General features: G+C 34.5%; 1 protein-coding gene and 1 long non-coding RNA gene across 7 annotated transcripts in view; one reads left to right on the plus strand and one right to left on the minus strand.

The window, feature by feature from the left end:
- The window catches only part of LOC126822276 (protein sprint), an 82,862-nt gene that overhangs the window by 21,608 nt on the left and 37,110 nt on the right, over positions 1–24,144 (plus strand). Inside the window, exon 1 of one of the 2 annotated variants that reach the window (XM_050551058.2) lies at positions 12,724–13,072. The exons of the other annotated variant lie outside the window; for it this stretch is intronic. Within the exon in view, the coding sequence (XP_050407015.2) occupies positions 13,043–13,072 (30 nt within the window). The 5' untranslated portion in view covers positions 12,724–13,042. Of the gene's footprint in view, positions 1–12,723; positions 13,073–24,144 lie in introns of those variants that run through there. 2 annotated transcript variants of the gene reach the window in all.
- Positions 19,190–23,851, minus strand: LOC126832189 (uncharacterized). 5 transcript variants are annotated; one of them, XR_008788096.1, is made up of 4 exons: positions 23,697–23,851; positions 22,037–22,189; positions 20,288–20,369; positions 19,190–19,300 (listed from the first exon to the last, which is right to left on the minus strand). It is a non-coding gene; the product is annotated as an uncharacterized LOC126832189 (long non-coding RNA). The 5 variants fall into 5 exon arrangements; XR_008788099.1 differs by lacking the exon at positions 23,697–23,851 and adding an exon at positions 23,620–23,682; XR_007684583.1 differs by lacking the exon at positions 23,697–23,851 and adding an exon at positions 23,630–23,651.

A 24,144-nucleotide genomic window follows, 5' to 3' on the forward strand; every position in this document is an offset into this window, starting at 1 on the left:
ATTCTATGAAATTTGAATAAGAGAATAAGAAAAACTAATCAAATTAAACACAGAAATAAACAAATTTAATAACAATTTAATAAAATTAAAAAAAATTGATTCAAATATTACATAATGTAATAATAAGCTTATTAATTTGATGTAATATCTACAGCAGCTTGTCTTACATAATTTTACTCATATACTTTGATATTGACCAATTTGATGTTAACCAATTAAATGATTTTGGAACTTTTTCTTGGGGAGATAAATATTCATAAGTAAAACAAGGGTTGTTGAGCACATTACGATTGTATAACTCTTGCCAATTATATATTGATTTCTATAGAAAGGGGCCAATATCGAAATATTAATGGCCTATTGATCCATCGTACAATACTATTTACGAACTTATCAATTATCAGCAAAAGAAAATTTGATCCAAAATTATCTATTTTGGTGCAAAAATATGAACATTTACTGATTATTTACATACAGGGAAAAGGTCACCCCAAAACAATCTACATGTATTTGTTATTTAAAAGAGCTAACTCGCTAATATTTAGGACCTAGAAATTGACACAAATGGTTTGCAACACAAATAATAATGTAATATGAATGTACATAAACTGATTTAGTATTTATTGCGCATGCTCTCCAGATAGGAATATGACGTAACCGTTTGAGTTACTTGTGGAATATATCTAGCCCCGTCCTTCTAGACCCTTGTTATAAATGGCACTTAAAGGCATTCGTGAACCGATGGTAAAATGTTTATTTTGTCTTACAATCTTATGGAAGCCTATAACTACCATTTATAATCTCTACTTTTCGCCCCTTCAAAACACGAAAGTCGAAAAGTGACCTTGAAAGTAGAGACTACATCAACTTCTGAGGCGAAAAGACAACAGTACGACAGCAAGCCAAAATCAAAGGTCGCTAATATCGCCATCAATACTAGACTTTATAAACTATTTTGTTAACGCGAATTTATTGTCAATGTCAACAAAACAGTACACCTTTAATAATGTATTATAACAATATTACTTATATTCTCTGTCACCACAGGGGGATCACGTGGCTAAGTGGGTGAGATGCTAGCTCGCTAGCCTGGAGGTCGGGTGTTCGATCCCTGCATTGGCCGAGAAAGTTCATCCAGATTTTCCGGCGTGGTTCTCCCTTGTCAGTGATGCAGGACGGAGGGGCTGACAAGGAAAGCTGTCTAGTCGTTCGGATGGGACGAAAAACCGAGGTCCCGTGTACACATTGGCGTGCACGTAAAAGATCCCTTGGCAGTTGGAATTCGATATAAGAGTAGGCCGTAGTGCCGCTGTCCGGGCAAAATTTCCCTTATAGCACACTGTATGGTGTATGCCCGTCTTCATTAGCCCAGGTTAGGAGCAGAACAGTAGGACGTTAAAACTCCATATCATTTCATTTCTGTCACCACAGAGTTCTTGATGTGGAAATTTACACGGAAATATTTATTTATGGCTAGGGATATGATATATCTTTCTTATCTAAATTATATCCTGGTTATATATATTATATCCTGGTTATATATATACTATTCAAAAAAAGTAGGGGATATTTGATTTTTAAGTGTTATTAAAGTCACCTAATGAAACTGACGAAGAAACAAATGACAAAATTAAATGAAGTTCACATTCATCGATTTATTCCAAATGATCGTTAGACTAAGTAAGGCACAGACTGACCATTATAAGGGTAAAATGATACCCGGGGTCAAACAGCAAAGTTACCACAGCATCACAACCAAGTCAGTAACGGGTAAATCCTCCTCTGTTTGCCAAACAAGCATTGATCCGACGTGGCATACTCCTAATGAGATGTCTAAGGTCATTTTGGTCCAGATTGTCCCATTCCTGTTGCAACGCAGCAGCAAGTTCTTGGACATTGGCAGGACGTTGTTGACGTTGACGTAACCTCTGTCCAAGCATGTCCCAGACATGCTCGATGGGGGAGAGGTCGGGACTCAGTGCTGGCCAAGGTAATGTGGTGATGTTCTGTTGTTGGAGGTAACCTGTAACGATCCTGGCCCTGTGACATCTTGCGTTGTCATCCTGGAAGATGAAACGGCGGCCATGACGTCGTGCGAACGGCACAACATGGACTGCCAAGATGTTGTCCCGGTAGTACTGGCCTGTAACACGCCCTGCAACAACATGTAATGCCGTTCTTCCAGCAACAGTGATGCCTCCCCACACCATAACAGAACCACCCCCAAATCGATCATGTCTGATGACGTTAACGTCTTGGATCACGCGAGGACGTCGGGCGCGAAGGTGACCCCTATGCAGTCGATTCCGAATCGTCTGGCTACTCACTCTCACACCAGTGTCTGTTTGAAGACGAGCGCTGATCTGATTTGCTGTGATGACACGATGTCTCAAGGCCAAGGTACGGATAAATCGATCCTGGGCTTGAGTTGTCGCCCTTGGTCGACCTGAGCGTGGTCTGTCCTGTACAGATTGTGTATCACGGTATCTGGACCATAGCCTGCTTATGACAGACTGAGAAACATTCATCGTCTGCGCCACAACCGCCTGTGTTGTGCCGATCTGTAGCATGCCAAGGGCACGTAACCTTTCATTTTGGGTAAGCCGACGCATATCAAAATTTGTTTTCTGGTCACTAAAACAATTAAACTGATGTTTCCACCCTGGAATTCAATGCCACAATGACTGTAACATTCAAAGTCAGAGTCGTGCAAATCTTGGGTTGGACCCCCATGATGATCCCAAGCATCACCTGCATTCCATGCGGTAGCTATTGGTGCGTTTGGGCGTCACATGTAACTGGAAATGTTTCTTCTGTTAGGTTCTATAGTGACTTTTTTCGTAGTCATTTGCATATTTTAGTATTATGCCCCCAAAATCAAATATCCCCTACTTTTTTTGAATAGTATATATATATATATATATATATATATATATATATATATATATATAAGCAGGATCTAATTTAGTATTATTCTTACAATTTCTCGTACAATAGGGGCCACAAGGCAAGAAGTTAGGCCCGATATACGCGAACATCAAACCAAGATCTTTGATACATAAACATATAATATTAAGTTTTTTTCAAAACCGGATACAAATCGTTAGAGGGACCAGAGCCTTCGATCCGATTATCACAAAATTCAAACCCAGGGTGTAACGGTGTATATTTAAACGGTTTTTAAAATCGGGTATAAACTGTAATTTTTGGTACACCCGGGGTCCATAATCTAGGAGGTTACGGACCGATATGTGCGAATATGGAAAGAAACAAAAATCCGTGGAATATAGACATATATTTTAAGTTTGATCAAAATCGGATAAAAAAATTGTGACTTCTACAGTGTCCACAACCTTGGTATTATATACTTTTATACTATTTGCGAACGAGGAGCGGGCAGTTTCAATCCGGTTTTCATGAAATTCGAACTCAACCATCATAAGGGTGGAATGGTGATATGTTAGAACAGCTTTTAATATTGGATAAAATGCCAATATCAAAAGGAACCGCGTGTCCACAAATAAATTGTGGGCTGACAGGGGCGACTCAATACACGTCCACTTGAAAATATGGGCGTACAAAAATAGCTCAGCATGATAAAACTTGGTTTTTGGAAGACTAAACAACTGATATCAAAGACTTTATATGAAATGAGATTTTTATTTTAGAAATTAAAATGTTAAGTTATTTGATACTCCCACTGGCAGGTTAATAGTTGTCAACGCTTATGTAATTTATATTAGGGCAATACTACTCAAGACGGACATGTTGTTTAGATCAGCATACCAAGCAATTAAAATCAGTGAACCGGACCAAACCCAAACATCCAAAATTTAGCACTTTTTCCTAGATAGTCCTAGCACTGTATGGTTGGGTGGCTTTTATTGGAAGCAATTAAAGGAATGTGTTTTGGTGAATGTAGCAGTCCATACATGCAAAGGGTATAGTAGATTATGAATGACTGGTAGAATATGACCTGGGGTCAGTAATTTAATACAGTACCTGTCTATTGGCTACTTATCTCTTGGTGATAACACCTGTACTACTCAAGCACTACTACATTATTATAAATACAGGCACTTTGTATTTACAATGTAATAGGGATGGCAAACCCAGTTTTTACAAATATGGAAATTATTATTAAAGTATGTTAGGGTGTGTATGTAGGGTTATGTTTGGGTGTAGGTTGAATTCAAAATTTGAATTATCAAGATTAGAGTTTCTATTCTTGTATAAGGAAGAAATAAAGCATATCCTGGTATACATTTTTTTTATCTTTGGGTTACATTGAAAAGTCAAGCTGTCCTTGTCCTCGCATTACATTCAATTGATAAATTGAAGGGTTGAATTAAGTGGGATTATTTAAGGTGTGTTTAAATGACCACCAATGGTGTTTTACATTTTTCGACAAATGTACATGATTAAAAAGATTTGCTACATTGATTACAGTGGTGAAGAGTTCACAAGACATTTTAATTCGTCCCTATTTATGGAGAAATTGGGAAGATGAAAATCATTTTATGGAGGATTTAGTGTTAAATTGAGCATAAAGTGGCATTATAATTAAATTTGTACAGGCATTTTTGTTAAAAGATCAGGGGTAGATTTAGGGAGGAAGTGAAATAAATTACAGTCAGAACCATCTTACAAAGATTGTGCTGTATTAAAAATGCACCATAAAACACACGTAGATGTAGAAATCAATAAAAATGCAATAGAATCTAAAAAATGTGATGTAAAAGTAACCCCTGACTTTTGGTGCAAGTACCTCATGCTGTCAAAAACTCAAGTCAAAACATTTTGAAACATTAATGGGAAATGTTCACTCCCATGCCACGCCCCTAAGTGCTAGTACCTCATTTGAACTCCCTCTTCCAAGACTTTCTGTATCCATCCTTGGATATGCCCAGTTAATAATAATAAAAATAACGAAATTTATATTTGTGCATCAATTCATCCCACTTGGGAATGGTCTAGGCACATGAAAGTGTTCATGTGGGTTAATTATAGTGACTAAACAGCCAGGTTTTCACACTTGAATTAAAGATAGATAATGTTTTACATTTTCAAATGGAAGGTGGCAGCGAATTCCATAGCATTGATGCATTGTACTGAAAAGTTCTTGAACGAAATTTTTTCATATTATAAACCGGAACATCTAACAAAAGTTTATTCTCAGATCTCAGTGACATTTTTGGTTGGTAGTGAGTCAAGAGATTCTGAAAATATTTCGATGCTGTGTTAAATGTCAGTCTTAAAATTTTAAAGTTAATTCTCTCGCGCACTCAGAGGCAGTGAAGATTAATTAAGACCAGAGTGATGTGTGATTTTGATCTCGCTTTAGCCACAATGCGTGCAGCACGATTTTGGATCCTTTGCAACTTGGAAATTTGTTTGTCAGTTAACTCCAGAAAGTACGGAATTGCACAAATGATCGAGCCAGTAGTGCAGCAGCATAGGTATGAAGCAGGGAATTTTTTGGGTGGAGGGGGAAGGGTATGTGGATGAATTTTTGCTTTTATACACCCACATTGAAATGTGGGTGTATATTGTTGTCGCCCCCATCCGTCGGTCTGCTCTAGTGGCTAAAATTAATTTCCGATTGACAGTAAATTTATACACAGTGTTTAAGGTCATGAGAGGAGGAAGCCTTATGATTTTCAATGATTTCCGATAATTACTGCCAGAGTTAGGGACCTTTATCACTTTGAAAAATCTTGCAGATGCTCTAGAGACCAAAGTTATCATCTGATTGACATCCGATTGAAACACAGAGTTTAAGGTCTTCAGACCAACAAGTATATTGATTTTCAATGATTTTAGATAACAGCTAAATCCATGATGTCAAATGTTTCGTATACTAAACATTAGCATGGGGCAGAATTAAAAGCCAAACAAATTCTAATGATTTTCTGATAATTACTGAATGAGTTGTTACTCTTATCAGATTTTAGTGTATTATAAATGTTTTATTACCGACAATAGAAAAAAATATTTGACAACTCTTGTTGACTGCTCGGACGACTTAGCTGCTGTGGGTATAAGTTTCATTGCCTGGCAACCTATCTTTTTATTCCTTGTATACTTTTTTCCAGAAATTCCCCAAAGAATTATTAAGGTAATAATTCACAGGAAGGCAAGGTTGATGACAAAAACTATCAGTATTTGATGGTTAATGTACACCTCATTTACTAATTTATCTTGTTGTAAAAAGTTTATCAAGGAGAATAAATCTAATAAAAGAATATATTTTCTGATAATAATTTTGTCTTTGTCCATATCTAGAACTAGGTGATAAAAACGGGCCAGATTATTAGTGTATCAATGTCAAGTAGAGTAAAACCCTCCTAGATGCTTAATACGTCAATAATAGGGAGTGTTGGGCCCTTAAATATTGACAATAATTCTAACAATGCCCAAGTCTAGGGTTATTTATTGCTTAAGTAGCATTAGGTTTTACAGATAATTGACAAAATATTTGGTCTGGCTTGAACATACAGAGTGAAATTATATTGAATGACAAATAAAGAGACACTCTTAGAACAGACACAGATATTTGTTGATGGAAAGCATTACAAAAATGGGAATTAAAGCAAAATGTTTCTGAATGCTAAAAAGGTTTTTTCTTTTTTAATTACATATTTTCAACAAGGAGTGAAAACATTAAAAGTGATAACACTTCTTTAAAAGATGTATTTCGGTGTGAAAATATTTGAAGGATAGTCAGTAAATAGAGATCACGGACGACCTATATGTGAAATAAATTGTAACACCTCATTTAACATTGAGCTTCTAAAACCTATTTAAAATAGTTCACAACTGGTTTCAACAATTACTCTTTACCCTATTATTATCAAGGGCTATCACCCTATCTATCTGTCTATTAAAATGTTATTGACAATATCAATTGTCTGGAGTTCGGATTTTACCATATTTATGCCAAAAATAATCAGTTATGACATCTCCAAAATGATATCTCATTTTTTCCCAAACTGCAATAATTGTCCATATTATGATCTATGTCTTTAAAACACTGGAAAATATTGTGAAAATAATAATGTTATTTGCAAGATTTGTTAAGTATACTGAAATCCTTTTAAAAATTTTAACAGTTCCTGTAAGTTGGTTATCCAGAAAAAGTCGTACCTGAGATTTGGAAATCAAACTGTTTTGATGTCTATACAAATATTTCTGATACTGTTATTCCATGACTGTGTCTGTGTATATAGCTATGTGATATATTTACTCGTAGTAAACTGAAGAACTTGCAGGTGTTAATTACCTTGTTAAAGGTAGATCTATAAGTAACCCTTAGCTGTTTACCTGCATTAAAATATCACATTGCAAGGGTGTTAACCTATTTATGTATGGTATTTTAAGATTTTCTTCATTTCAAAATAATTAAACAGGTCTTAAAATGTATATTGTAATGTATATTATACATATGTCTATGCAAATGTACCACCAGCAGCTTTCAAGAACTTAATCATATTCTGTTTTAAGGGTTCATGGCCATATATACATTGTATATTCGCAACCAAAGATCGATCTAACAAACAGTATCTCTGGAGTGTTCATAAGAAAAGAGGACATATATAGATATGGATGTATAGAAAGATGATTCTATATGCTGATTATTTTATTGTGTTTGAATATTGTAGAGAAGATGTTACTTGTAGTTTCGAAACTAACACGTCAGTAACAACTGCAAAATAGTCTACATGTATTAATGCAATTGCAAATTGATGCAGTAGTGTTTTGATCTGCGTTAATTGTTGAGATATGTCTCATTGAAATGTTTATTGGTTTTGGCATCTTATTTTGGGTCATCTAGGACTTGCACGCTATAAGGAACAATTTGATATAAGAGCAGGATCTTAAAGGGCATATATGGCTCTATTTTTTGGAACCTTGAAATAGACGAAAATGGTTCTAACAGCACATATTAATGTAATATGAATTTATGTAAAGTGATTTATATTTAATTTTTAAAAAAAAAAATGTAATTTCTTATGTTTGGTGAAATATGTGCTTAGTGCATTCTACACGTTTTTAAAAATATTCTTTTGTCAATTGTAAATCAGCCTTTATTAATTACTTCCACATTGTGTTGTAGAATGTATTTTTATTTGTTCATTACAAAATGGCACCCAAAACCATAGGGTACCTGACTCGTGTACTGATTATGAAATGTTAATTCTGTCTTAAATATTGGATATTAGGATCCTATATATAGGTTCATGGCAAGATAACAATATCGATATTGATTGAAATTGATCAATATTGAATTCTAATTCGTATTTTTAATTTCAAATATTATGGAAAATATTAACAAATAGCTCCTTTAAGATCTAACAAAGTTGGGCGAGTAGAGATTCCCTTTAAAGAAATCCAAAGAGATACTACATGTAAATATATTGAGCACAGATTTTAGAATATAAGAAATGACACAACACATTAGGGTTACTTGAAATCATTACTTTCTTTCATTTTTTTCAAAGATATTCTATTCCTCCCACACGATACGACAATGACTTATTTTATATGCCTAAACGTTTAACATTACAGTGCATCCTCCACAACAATATTTAATAGAGGATCTGTCCAATGTACATAAACAAATTGTCTTTCAGACCCTTCAACACACATGTATAGGAAATGGAATGTATAGTTTAATGTCTCATCATCACAAGCAGGGGCGGATCTAGAGGCCGGATGGGGGGGGGGGGGGGCAGGTACGACCCCTCCCCCCCCCCCTACTCAGCTACATAAATTTTTTTGTAAAACAACACTTTTTATGAGAAAAGTGTCTCGGCCGTCTGCTTTAATCTTTATCGTCAGATGTGGGACAGGATGGGCACTCAAAACACGAGATAATGATAGAGATATGTGTGATATCACAATCCATGAAATTGAATCACAATGTCATCGTACTAATTCATAATAAAAATTGACGTTGAACGAGGTGTTGAATTTATCTGTTTAAAAAGCTCAATGTGTATGTATATACGCCAAAATGACGATATACACCATCTGGGAGTGTGTGTGGGGGGGGGGGGGAGATACATTGTTTCAGGAACCTGGCAAACCCCCTCCTGCAAATATTCCTGGATCCGCCCCTGACTTCAGTCATTTTGAGACTAACATGGTAATTTTTATTCAGTGATCACATGTACAATGTGAGGTAGAAAAATTTGCCACCCTTCTTTGATTTCTAACTGTCCAGGGTTAATTTTGGGTGGGCCCGGTTTTTTTTTTTTTAATTCTCTCAAACATCTAGACACCCAGAATAAGTGAAGAACAGCCTTGCAAACTAGGGCTTTCTAGTCAAGAATTCTTTATATAAGACAACAGCTTTTAAATCATGTATTGAATGAACCTTCCACTTATACCACTAACAATCAGTCCCCAGCTTTCACTCAAGGTTGAAAGAAAGAATGAAAGAAAGATACTGTGCCATTATAAATATACTTTTGCTTTAGTTTCCATCTCATATAACGCATTAAACTGCATTTCACAAATAACATCATATCCAGTAACAAAAAAACCCCACAAATTGTGAAAATAAACAGATTTTATACTGACAAAATAGAGTATAATGTCTCTCTTAGTTTACATATATGAAATTACATTAAGATCCAATAACAAAACAAAATGTGGAAATAAACTTTGTTTATGCTTGTAAAAATACCTACCTGTAATGTAATAGATAGTTTTACATTTCATAAATACATTTAACTCAATTTCATAAAATAATGATACAGTAATAATATGAAAATAAACCTGCTTTATATTTTTGAAAAAAAATACCTTCTTAAATCCAAAATAAACAAATTCTCTCTCAGGTACAATAATACTGATAAATAGATTCAGTTAAACTCGAACATTTCTAAGTTTTATATTTCTTTTATCGTACTTTTATTTTTCAGAGCCATAATTGTTGTGTACTCATAATCAGTTGAACAGATTTCACTCAGCTTGAAATATAAACTATTGTTTTTTTGTGTGGATGATTTAGTTATAGGTTTCTAAAATAGAATGACTTAGTTGTTTTCTGTCAAATCTTTCCCTCTTTACAACATCATATATTTTCTAAAGGCGTTATCAGTTGTGAATCGAAAATAAAGTGGGGGGTGCGGGGGTCTTGGGGTCGTTCGGAAACGTACACTGCACTATACAATAGTGATGCATGCTTCTTAAAATGGAAACCAACATTACAAAGGAGACGATCCACAGAAAAAAAGATTGTATGATACTTGTGTGGTCTGGGATTTTATCCTTTCAAGAGTGGTTATATATATAACTTCTGACATCAGAATTTAGGTAATGACATCTGCATGTGCATAGCTTGCATGCACCCCTTTATGATTGTTGTCGTGGAGCCAATCTATGATCATTAATGAATATTCATATGCATATATACATGTCTTTACAGATACGTAGCATTCAGTCATGATGCTGGCCAGTGATTGTAGCTATTCACTGTGGACCAGTATCAAAACCTTATTTAGTTTATACATGTATGTAAAACTAAGGTAAATAGTCCACATACAAATTCATACATGTATATATACATGTAGGGTGAGCGTTTCTGCCCTGAAAACTGTTTTTCCTTATGTAATAAACTACATTTAATTACTCACTTGAGATCTTATTTAGTTTTAGGAATTTTGAAATGTACCTTTATAAATCTTTATGTTCAAAGAGTTTATTACAGGGATGTTTATAAGAGTAAATATGGTAGTAACAATAGTAGGCTGAACTATTGGTGTATTGTCATTGTAGTTTATAATGTAGGTGATATTCTTTACTTATTGTCATAGCGTGAGATATGGCCACAGGCTACATGTAAAATAAGTAACCTGTCCATTTTATTTACTGGTATATGACCAGATGGTCCAAGTGGATGAAGACAGGAGGATACTGAAGTCAGTACAGTTAAAAAAAACTTGCTAAACATGAGATGGTAGCCTGTGTAAAAATTAGATGTGAAACATTTTATTTTTAAGTGAAATACATGTAAATCTTCTGATTTTTGGGATTAATTAAAATTGAACATGTGGCTTAGATGTTATCACTAATTAGTCATCAGTTGTGTAATAGTGGATTTTTCACTCATAATATTAATATCTAGCCTAGGTGAATTACTTGAAATCTCCCAGTGACAAGACACCACACATAAATCTTTTCCAGTCATTCTCCAGTATGACATAAACAATAGAACTGAGGTAAAAGATGTATTTTAAGAAGAGTTTATCAGCTGTCATCCAGGTTAATAATAGCCAAAGTTGCAGTTTACAAGTAGCTTTATTTTGGTATGCTGTAAACCCACACAGTCAGTGTATGCTACCTGAATGTTTGTGCTGAGTAAAGGGTACCATTGTCATACTTATTGCATGTGCTCGATGAGAAATCATGGATTACAATATTGTTTTAGATGTGGAAGTTGAGGGCTAAGGGTTACCCGCTGGATCTCCTTCACTTAAAAACAGTGCATAACATTTTATTAGACAGAAATTCTTTTATTGATGTTTAATAACTGGACATAAGCACTATATATCTAAGTATTTATTTAAAGAGGTATTAGCTGATGTGATTTGACTATAATTAGATTGTATGCCAAATTTGAAGCAAATCTGCCAAGCCATCACAGAAATATATATATATATATATTTTAATTTTTGATTTATGAGAGGTACAAATTTTAATGTTTTTCAAAGAGTTTAACAAATGCTCGTAAAAATATATTTCTTAAAGTAAATCAGGTGATTTTCGATATTCAGGTGAGTTTAAAGTTCATAGGGATTTTAGATATGACATTATTCAAAATTTCATTCTTGATGAGAGTGATAATACCTCTTTAAGTAGCTATTGCTCTGACATTTTAATAAATACTAATAAAAACACTTTGAAGAGTGTAGTATACATGTACTGTATTTTCACTACATGTCAAAATGACATTAGCTATCTGAGGTATGATTATTAAGTTACACCACACTGATTGAGTGATACGATCATATAATAACTGTACTGTGTAATTATCTTGATTATCCTCATGTACTCTAATTTATCAAACTTTCAACTTTAGTTCAGTTGGAGAATTTCCTTCAATAATGATGGATAACAGCAATCGTGAAGAATAATACATCCTGTACAGTACTGGATGTCATTGATCAAATTCAGATACTTTTTTTTTCATTTCGAAATTGTTTTATCATGTTGGCAGATTATGCTCAATATTGACAAATTAGTCTCTTCTTTGAAATATTTCTATGCAATTTTTCATCAAGGTTGTCAACAAATGTGTCATATCTTGTGATTTTAAGCATTTGCTGAGATATCAAAAGCTTTTTGGATGTTATTATTCAAGTATTTAATTCAGTGAGCTAAAATTGGTTTGCTTGATACAAATTATTACAGTGTGTGAACAAAATTTTATTGAATTGTGCTTTAGTTCAGGTCGCTCTTCTTTACAACTGTCTATCAGTGCCTCTTTCAATACATGTAACAGATAGTATAATATAGGGCCTACAGATAGACAGCCTGAGATTGAGATATTTTTATTCAGAAATCAGATCAAAGAATCATTTGGCTAGTATTTAGTAAGCTTCAATGTCAGTCACTTTAAATCAAGTGTACATGTTTTGACTAGGTTTGGTTTTAAGTTCATTGGTTTGTATTTAAATGTTGTCAGTTTGGGTTGACAGAAACTGATAATGACATTGTTTTAGTGATAAGATTAGAAAATATAATTGTCTAATCTGAACTTTTACCCAATAATCATGTTTGACCTTTGGTTTTCTTTTTTGTTTTTTGCTATAGGATGCAAATTTCATGGATTCTGTTCTGATCATGTGAAATTTGACCAAATCTGACCGTTTCGAATTAATTGTGTCATTGACTCATTGTGAAAATATAGCCATTCGTTAAAAGATTTCATGGAGAAACCACAGACTTGATAATGTAAAAAGAAAGAGTGTTTATGTAGTAGGATAACTAAGTTTGTGTTGTTGAAAATTCTACTTGGATTATTTACATCAATATGGATTATCATTTTCCACCTACATGTGGGGTAAGCATATTAATTTGTTTAATAATATACTTTTGTTTGTTATACACAAGCAAACATATTGGTATCTAAAATAGAAGTTAACATCTTCAAAGATTGGGAATTGTGAATTACACATGCAGATGGACAACTTAAAACATTACAACATACTGAAGGTTATGGTTTGGAGGAGTTATAAGAACAACATCTTCTTCGAAAGGATTTTCCATATCTTCCTTCTTTGACTATTTTTGTATAATGGCTCCTGTTGAAATATGTTGGCAGCAACTCTCGTCTGGACCATGCCTAGCAAAAAATCAAAATTGCCTTATTATATCCACAACTTCTCGGATGTGTTCAGATGTAAACATGAGTTGTCAACAATTCTTAGAGTTTTTTGACTTAGCCAAAACATATGTCCAAAATAGAGAGTAAGAGAGAAATGGGGTTTAACATCCACTCAACACAAACTAGGTCTTTTCGGGACTAACATATGGTTCAATTTTGTTTCAATAATCCGCTTGCGTGTAGGGGTCTTAAGCAGTGGGAGGAAACAAGCGACCCTACTCCTTGTCACGTACAGCTGGGGAATCGAAACCATGCCAGCTGACTCAATGACAGACCTCAAGGCGCGCACATTAACAATTCGGCCATCCAACCCCCCCCCCCCCCCCCCCCCATGTCCAAAAAAGCTTATGGATGCAATTGATTAGAAGAAAAGGGGGAAATTTGCTCGTGGACGTTGGATATGGCTAGCTTTGAAAGTATGTCTGATACACTAAAAATGCATGAATAGTGTGGCACAAACTTTGAAGTTACTAGGTACTGCTATGTTAGAACAACAATACAAAGTGTTTTAGGTAACTCATGTTCTTGTATTAATTAAAGATACATTATGGAAGATTAGATAAGAGATGACAGTTCTCACTATAATAGTTAAATACTAGATGATGTAAATGGAATATGCTGAAAATTTTAGTCAAATTGCTTCACTCTAAGCTGAGAAACCCTTATTTTAAAATCTCTATAGCCTCGATTGTCATTGTTACAGCTGTCAAGATAATTAAACAAAGTCTCGATTATCCATTTTTGCAGTTAATCATCAACGGGTGTTGAACAGCAGATCAGATTCAAATCCTATGAAAATCTGAAACATAAGATGGCATTGAGAGTTGATTATGTTTTTTTCATGTTAAGAAATATCTAATTAATAGTTTATATAACATTTCAGGTCTAAAGAAAGACCTGCAATAGGCAGATTTACCTCTTGCATAATGCATGTTTAAGTATATATATTGCCATGCACATGTACATGTATCTATAAAAGGGGAAAAGAACCCATCATAATTAAGGTTTGGCATTATGCCCCTTTGATTAGATTGTCATTTCCTGTAATTACTGTAATATGTTGAGTCATACTGTCAGTGGTCAATATTCTTATATAATTAAACAGGGTAATAGATTGAATGATGAATTACAGTAATTGCTTACTAGTAGGTGGTTGTGGGTACAATATTGGATTGTTGTTAACTACATGTAGTCGAGTGTAGAATTTGTGATGTTGAAGTGGATTCCATATATGAACCTTAAATCCACTTTAAATATAATGTAATGTACCTACCTACATGTAATAATTTATTTACTCAGCACCTGAACTGAAACATATTTTATGCTGATCATTCTGTCTCCAGTAGGTACCAAAGCAGTGGCGTAACTAGAATGAGGGTGAAAATATGAGTAGTAGAGGACCCGACCCCCCACCCCCCGCTTTGCCACCAAAATAAGTAAAGTCGAAATTTCAAAATTTCTCAGGGACATGACTTTACCACAGACCATATAACCTTGCGACACTAAACAAGAAATTGCTTGAAAGTTCTGTTTTTGCATGCTTGTGCAACTATATACTGTTTCACCCATCTTAGTAGTCAATCTATTTTGTATTTGGTCATTCAGTTCAAATCTGTAACACCTTAGTTGACAAATGTTCAGCTACACCACTGTACCAAAGGCTCCTAAATTATAGAAGTCTGGGCATCTCATTTCCTGTATATTAGAACACCTTTAGATTCCTTTATTACATGTTTGAAGTAAATTACAAGTCATGACAGATGTGGATCGTTATAAGTTATTCATATAAATTCCCGAGTATAAAGTGTGTGACCCTTTAAGTTTGTTAATTACCAGGCACTCACAAGTCAATTGATTGCCACAATGGGGGAATTATGCACGGGAGAATATTTGTCAATAAAGACTGTGTTGATTCCTGACAATCATAAGAGATTATATAATATGGTCCAGACTCAAATTACCATATTGTCAATCATGTCATTTGCATGACAGGAATCATAGGAAATAAACCAGTTATTAAATTGTGTCAGTTTCATTTGGTCTATAACTGTTTGGAAACAGTGTAAGTTAAAATATAATCTGTGGAATATAAAAAGGGTTCTTATAACTTGATTAATATTGATGATTAATATTGATGGATTGCTATTAAATGAAGATAAATCCACCCTTTATTATTTATATTAATATGTATTTTATTGTATTTACACAATCCTCTTTTTTAAATTATTACTGATAATCAGAATATCTTAAAATCAAAACATAGTAATGAAAGATTTGAATTACTTATTTTATTGATGTCATTGACCAAGCAAATGATCATTATTTAGATATGCATAAATATCAAACACATTACGCTTAATCTTCCGCTATGTAAGAATAGTTCTAAGGTTATTTTAATTATTATGTAACCTTCACAACAAATTGATATCATTGTGAATATATGTAATGCATTAATTCCTGACATCTAAAGACTAGAAGTTGTATAATCTGTAAGTGATAGATGTAGTAGGGTATTGATTGGTTCCAGGAAAGATAAAATGTGGTGCTGTCATTATCACAGTAGCTATAGATATCTTAATGCTTACCATACCGCTATAGTAGGTAGGGGAATCTAGATAGAACTCATGACAGATGTAGCAGAATTCGGTAGTAAATGCATGCACTGTAGATCAGATCTATGTTATCTATGCAAGTTATGGGTTCAATCCCCGGTTTATATGTGACAAGAAGTAGAATTTTCTGCCTAAATGTGTGGGGTTCTCTCCTGATAATCCCCCCATATCTTGTTCATTCATGAAATGACCTGATTAGTGTCAAGTGGACGTTAAACCCTTCAAGTAATTATCAGACAAACTAAGCACCCCTAGTACAGATTACTGCTTAATTTTATCATGTAAGTTTGTAGTACAAAAGATGATAAAATTTGTTACCGGGGTAACTATCTGAATTCCTCAAATGAAAAGTGGTATCAAGTGTTCTAGAAACAGTAATTATTTTTGCTTATTATCTACTTGATTTGAATACACATTTTAGTACTATAAATGCATATTCTATATATGTAGCAATTAAAATGTTCAACATATATTAGGAATAAGTAAGAGCATAATTTTCTGAATTTAATACAGAGGTTAAATTGAATGTGGTGGTATAGGGATGGGGGGGGGGGGCAGTTTACCTGTAAGGCATTTTACGGAATGTCTCTCTAATTGGAACTTTTCCTACAGAATTGTTACATATACTGAAACTGAATGTGTGTGATGATTTATAAACAGATAAATTATAACCATGTATATATTTTGCATTAATTGTCCCCCATCTTTCGAAGAAAGCAGGGGACTGTTAAAATGGGCCTGTCTGTCTGTGCATACGTCCGTCTGTCTTTTGGGACACAATAACTCTCTTTCTATTTGAGCTAGAATGTTCAAACTTGGTGTAGGTGTTTATTAGGTCAATGCCATGCTTAGGGTAAGCAGAGATAAGCAATTTGATTGGTTGATGCTTTGGGACACAATAACTTTAGTTCTAATTAAGTGAGAGTGAGGACACTTGGTGTATAGGCAGCTTTATTACATCAATACCTTGACTAAGTTCGATAATGAACATTTTCTGCTGAGGGTAAGCAGAGCTATAAGCAATTTGATTGGTCGAGACTTTGGAACACAATAACTCTCCTTCTTATTGAGCTAGAATGTTCAAACTTGGTGTAGGCGTTCATTAGGTGAATGCCTTGATGGAGTTCGATGAGCAGAGATAAGCAGTCTGATTGGTTGATGCTTTGGGGCACGATAACTTTGGTTATAATGAAGTGTGAGCGATGAAACTCCGAATATAGATTCATTATATCATTATCGATGGTGAGAATTTTCTGCTTAGGCTAAGAAGCGATAAGCAATTATCTCTTGTTTTTAGGATTAATTGATTTTTTATTCCGGAAACTTTATTCCATATACTTAACTTTCTATACATGTAATATAGATGCAACAAACTGTTCATGACATAAGATGTAGATTTTATCACGATATATGTCAGTAATATCATCACTATCACATGTATTTTATTACATCAAGATGGTAGATCTGCTGAAGATTAAGGTACTTATGTTTGAGAATGTAATCATTTGGCAGTTTCTACAGATACATATGGACTAATTATGGTTTCCACTTTTGGAAAATTCACCTATTCCATCATTGTCAATAGAAAAATACAGCTTTTAATTATTGTCTGTCATGCAATCAAATTGCCAGACTTGTCACAATGCAATATAGGCTGGAAAGAAACTCCTAAAGTTAACTCCACTCCTTCCTCATAGTCTAACAAAATCTTAATAACCCTGTGGTTTAAATTAGGGTTAGGCTAATTAAAGTATGTCTGATGATGAAAGGGTACGGAGAGGAGGGTAGAGGGCATTTCTGTTATTATTATTATAAATAATTTAATCAATAGACATTTTATACATACAGGAGGTGCTAGGAATTGTTTAATTATGATAAATAATGTAACAAATAAGCATAGATGTAGGTATGTATATAAAGTAATATGTCAAGTCGTGTTGTCCTCATGTCAGCTACTCGCTATTTTGTGTCATTAAAATGTCAGGTGCTAACAGGTATTTCATTTCATTCAGCCACCTTATTACATAGGTAACTGTAGGATCATGTCAACAGGTAACTGGCATCTTTCTGTCTAAACAAACACATTTGGAAATACCAAATTGAATATATTTTTGGTCTAAGTAGTACAACTGTTCATATTTTCTGTGCATGTAAAATGCTTGATTTCATCATTTAGTTAAACAGATTATTGATTATACTTGGGCTTATGAAATTAAGATCTGTTGAAGCCCCTTTCTGCATCATCCTTGAAAATGTATTTTGTTAGTCTATAGAGTGCAGTGCAGAATTTGTTAATCGGGGGTTGGGGTGGCATAGGGCTTAGCATTTTTTTAAAAAAAAATTATCAGATATTGCAGCAGATAAAGTGGGAGGATCTTAGTTTTTGAAGTGAAATACCACTAAATAAAACAACACTATTTTGGTTGATGGAGTATCGGGTATGTTTCGTATTAAAATAAAAAAAATAGAAATTTTGATATCCCAATCCTCTGAAACTCCCCCACCCTCCCAGGCTTAAATATGCCACTGGTTTTAAGCATGCATGTTGATCTTTGATCGGATCATTAAATTAATTTCTTACAGTGTTTTCCAACACACAGAGCTGGTACATGTACCTCAGTGAGAGACACTGAAATGTTAGAATGTTTTCATGAGATGTTGGCCTGATATGGATTGTACTGTTTTACCTGTTATTAACCTGTTACCTGTCTATACAACACCTGTGCTGATTCTACTCTCAGCCGAGCGCCCGAAGGGCGCGAAGGATGAGAGAAATTATATGAATATATAGCCCGAGGGCTTGAGGATTAATATTGCATATTCCCGGTTATCCAGCCAGAATATGCTTGAACACTCATGTTTAAAGAAAAACCAAAAAACTCATGAACCCTGACCTGTATCACGTGGCCGTAGTTGATGTCAGTCCGTGCAAACTCTGGTAAGTGTCTTTTTAAAGTCAAGCATGTTGTCAACCAAAAAATTATATGAACATATAACCTGGGAGGGACTTAGGGAGGGAAGATTAATCCTCAAGCCCTCGGGCTATATATTCATATAATTTCTCTCATCCTTCGCGCCCTTCGGGCGCTCGGCTGAGAGTAGAATTATATTCCATCTATGCCCTCTGGGCATTTCGGATTAATATTGCATAATTTAAAGAGGTTGACAACAACAAATGGAAAACATGTTTACATTTTATTTAACACAATATCTGAAAAAGAAGGCAAAATATCTCTTTTATAATAAGCAGCAAAAGTCTTCTCCGACTTCCAGTCTGCTGTCTTCAATATTTCTGAAATAGAGAGTCCTGCTAAATTAGCGGCAGATGATGAAGCACCTCTTACAGAGTGTGGTTTAAATATATCTGTATTAATACCAGATGAAATCAAAGCTTCTTTAATCCATCCGGCTATAGTAGCAGCACAAACTGCTTTTTTGTGGAAAAAAGAAATAAATAAATTCTGTGATTTACGCTTACTCTGGGTAGCTGAAATATATGTGCGTAGTGTATAACAAGGGCAAATAGATAATTTCTTATAATTATTAATGTTGACAGTATATAGCGGTTGAGATGGGCGTGATGTCTTCAAGACACCCGATGCCGACAGACACATAGCTGTTCCAGAATCTTTCACAGAATCTAAAGAGAAAGATGCTAGCGTTTGACATCGTTGAGCAGTTGACAAAGACAATAGAGAAACTGCTTTAATCGTAAGCATACGTAAAGATAATGTATCCAACGGATACAATGAACTTAGATAATGCAACAAGATGGATACATCCCATGTTGCCAAATAACGAGGTTTAGGTGGTTTATGGACAAAAACACCTTTCATGAACCGAGTAAATAAAGGGTGGTCCCTCAAGTGAGAATTCCCAAGAGTAAGCAATGTCTGGACAATGCTAGAGCGAGTTGCATTTATGACACTATATGAAAAATTTGATTTGTGCAAAAACCCAAGAAAATTCAACAAATTTTCTATAGATGGAAATAAGGGATTGACTTTCCCTTGCACACACCAAAGATTCCATCTATTCCAAGCCAATTGATATTGCTTGTTTGTTTTTGGTCGCCATGAATTAAGGATGAGTTCTGCAGACTCTTTTGAAATGCCTCGACTCTGAATGTTTGCCCTGATACAAGACAAACGGTCAACCTGAGGGAATTGCCTTTCAAGGGGTGCAACGCACCGCTGTGGACCAACCTCAACAGATCTCTCCGTTTGGGCAAAAGAAGTGGGTAATCCACTAAAAGACTTAACAGCAAAGGATACCATACCTGGGTTGACCATGCTGGAACAACCATTATAGCCATTGCTACCTTGTCCAAAACTAGCTTGTTGAGTATTCGAGGTATAAGACTGAAAGGAGCAAAAATATATGGATAATAATTATTCCAAGAAATAGTGAAAGCATCACAAGCTAAACAATATGGATCTGGGTACCAAGAAACATAAGATTCAATCTGATAATTTAATGAGGATGCAAATAAATCTATATCTGGTGTACCAAAATAATTACAAATCTTATTGAATGTATTCTCATGGAGCATCCACTCTGTGGAGTTTGAAAAATTTCTTGATAAGAAGTCAGCCTCTAAATTAAATTTACCCTGAATGTGCTTAGCAGATAAGTATATACTCTTCTTATAACACCATAACCAAATAGATTTAGACAATTCATGTAATGAATCAATTGCACCTCCCATATTGTTGATATAAGCAATAGCAACAGAATTGTCAGATTGAATACATATATGGATATCACGAAATTTTGAACAAAGATTTTTTAAAGCTTTGAAAACTGCTAATAGCTCTAAAAAATTTATATGATTTGCTTGTTCGCATGGGAGCCATACGGAATTTGTTTGGAAATTCCTAAAATGAGCTCCCCATCCCATTTCAGACGCATCAGTGGTTAAAATCTCATCCACTGGAGGGGGTTGAATATGATTACCATTGAACAAATAGGCTTCATGAATCCACCAATGAAGCTCATCGATCATCTTAAAATCTAGAACCGCAATAGCATCATAGTTAAGACCAGATTGTGAAAGCAGTCTTGTTTTACCTTTATCTAAATAATGGATATAAAGTGGAGCAGGCTGGATTGCAGTTCTACTAAATGAGCAAAGGCCTATGAATGAAGCTAAATCTCGTATAGTAAAAACAGAAGCTAATAAATTCCTAGCTAATAATACAATCTTATCTAATTTATCAGGAGTCATAAAAACATTATAATATTCTGTGTTGATAATAAAACCAAGAAAAACCAATTCTTTCGAAGGTTTTAAGTGTGATTTCTCCAGATTAACTACAAAACCAAGATTATGAAACAAATCAATAGCTTTATATGTGTTAGAATTTGACTCTTCAATGGTTGTAGATGAAAAAAGTGAATCATCTATAAAATAAAAGCATATAATTGACTGCTTCCTTAAAAATGAGAAAATAGGCTTAAGGACTTTTGTGAACACCCGAGGCGCTGACGAAATTCCAAACGGTAAGCATGTGAAATGATAAATGACATCATGCCAAACAAAGCATAAATATTTCCTATCACTAGGATTAATTCCAATAGAAAAATAAGCATCACAAAGGTCTATCGAGGTTAAAAAACTATTCTTTGTAATAGACTTCAGAGCAACAGCCAAAGTTTCCTGCTTAAAGTGTTCATAAGATACAAAATTGTTTAACTTTTTTAGATTGATTACGGGCCTTAATGACCCATTCTTTTTAGGTACTAAAAATAAATTAGAAATAAATTGATCCGGAAAAGGATTGGTTGGTTCAATTGCACCTTTGTCAAGAAGTTTTGCAACCTCCTGATCAATAATATCAACCTCTGTCACTGAAAGACAAGGCGAATTGGGCCAAGACCACTGGACAGGTAATGAATTAAACTCAATTGTATATCCATTACTAATTGTATCGATAATCCAACTATCAGTTGTGAGATACTGCCAATTATGAGAAAATTTAGATAATTGTCCCGCTATAAACTTCTTGTTGCCCAAATTCTTACTTACACAATCTATTGGTTCTTTGTATAACGGCCTCTGGCTCTGCCTCGTGTGCTGTAATACCTGCCCCTGTACTGTAAATTCTGGTAACCTCCCCTCCGATCTGGAGGTTGATACCTCCTCTGGCCTCCACCTAAAAAAGGCTTTTTATACCATGACCTGCCATATGAATAATTATTAGATCTTTTATTATTATAGTTCGAGTTCATTGGAGTATATAATTTGGCAGATTGGTCTATTTCTTTAATCCTGGTGGCAATGTCTGGACCAAATAGAGTACCTGAGATAGGTCGAGAAGAAGAACAAAGAGGATGGTATCTCTTACTGAGAAAGGGTTTCATAAGATGTCTACGTCTCAACGAAATCTCATTCAAAGAGTTTCCCAAAATCACGACTGAGTCGATCACTGCAATTTTACTATTTTGATCGATAGTTCGATCTTTGGACGCCAAGATTGTAAGAAGGGGGGCTATACCAATACTAATTAATTTTTGAACATCTTGAAGCGATAAATCCTGAGATTGAGCCGTCTTCGGCAAAATGTTCCAAATGTCTCCATCAACTAGTGGTGGAACCAAACATTTACAGTTCTCAGGAATTGAATATTTGGATGTCATTTTTCCAATCTCCACCTTCTTAGTGGTGGCAACAGAAACCAATTTAACAAGACTATCTGATACTGGATTACCAAAAGTATCATCCCCTTGAAATATCTTAGGGATATCAAAATCATCCTCAAGAACATCAGGTGTTTCCTCTTGAAACTCATCATACATTTCTTGAGGATCAACCAGATCGATTACCGGTTCATTGTAAAAATTTTCATATTCATGATTTTTATTGTTAGAATAAATATCGTTAGAACTAACATTTTGTTCTATATTTCTATAATCATTGACGTGATGGCCTAGATCAGCATTAGTAGGCTTGTGTAACTGTTTATCAACTATAGATGTCAATAAAGCTATTTGATTCTTTAAATCAACAAGTTCGTTTCTGTTTATTTGTTCGTTCGATAATTTTACGTGACCACCGCTCGTGGTATCCTCGAAAGTGGCCCTATTACTATTACTATTAGTATTCGTTACAGCGGCCGAATGAGCAAAATCATCGGCAAATTCAGAACCATGGTTCAGTGCTGCAGAAGTGACCGTGCAAGTAGGTTTTGCACCCGTTCGAGCAAAGTTTAATTGTTTCTTACATGGAGCAGTAATTTTCTCCGAACTTTTCCTTTTTCCAATTTTTCGGCCATGTTTGTTTACCTGAGAAGTTTTAACTTCCGGTTTCGAATTTTTTGCTTTGTCGCAATAAAGATCAGCGAATTTGGTTGTATCACCTTGATTGTTATTAATCAAAATATTTTCAGCAATACTTAAATCTTGGGCTGTAAAGCCAGTAAAATCCTGATCGGGAGATTCACTCATATTATTATTTCGTTGAACCAACGAAACGACAGTTTGTATTTTGTTTGTTGCTAAAAATAGCAATAAACCATGAGAGTCGAATCAGCGATACGACTCGGAATATAAATAGATAATATGAGCTACAATAAAATAGTAGATATGAATTATAAAACTTATAGTACTAACTGAGGATCACCTCAAGAAGTGGAAGAGAGTATTCAAGCTCTATCCTAGTCTAGATCATAACAGAAAAAGACACTTACCAGAGTTTGCACGGACTGACATCAACTACGGCCACGTGATACAGGTCAGGGTTCATGAGTTTTTTGGTTTTTCTTTAAACATGAGTGTTCAAGCATATTCTGGCTGGATAACCGGGAATATGCAATATTAATCCGAAATGCCCAGAGGGCATAGATGGAATATAATTGCTATCTGTATATACATACCGACATATATATTACATATGCCTATATATCTTCTTGAAACAATAAGGTTAGAGGTATTCACCTCAAGCTGTCATGGATTATATTTTAGGCAAATTCGATGTTGGCGATTTCATGTTATATATTACACTGTTGACAAAACCACTGTGGGAAAAATGAATTATAACCTTTTGCAAAACGAGTGTAATTTTACTTGCGGGAAAAAGAACTATTTTCATTAGACCGGTTGGTGCAGAACAGTAGGCGGTTACACCAAATTTCTTTC

The sequence above is a fragment of the Patella vulgata genome, chromosome 5 (assembly GCF_932274485.2).
Source record: "Patella vulgata chromosome 5, xgPatVulg1.2, whole genome shotgun sequence".
Lineage (NCBI taxonomy): Eukaryota > Metazoa > Mollusca > Gastropoda > Patellidae > Patella > Patella vulgata.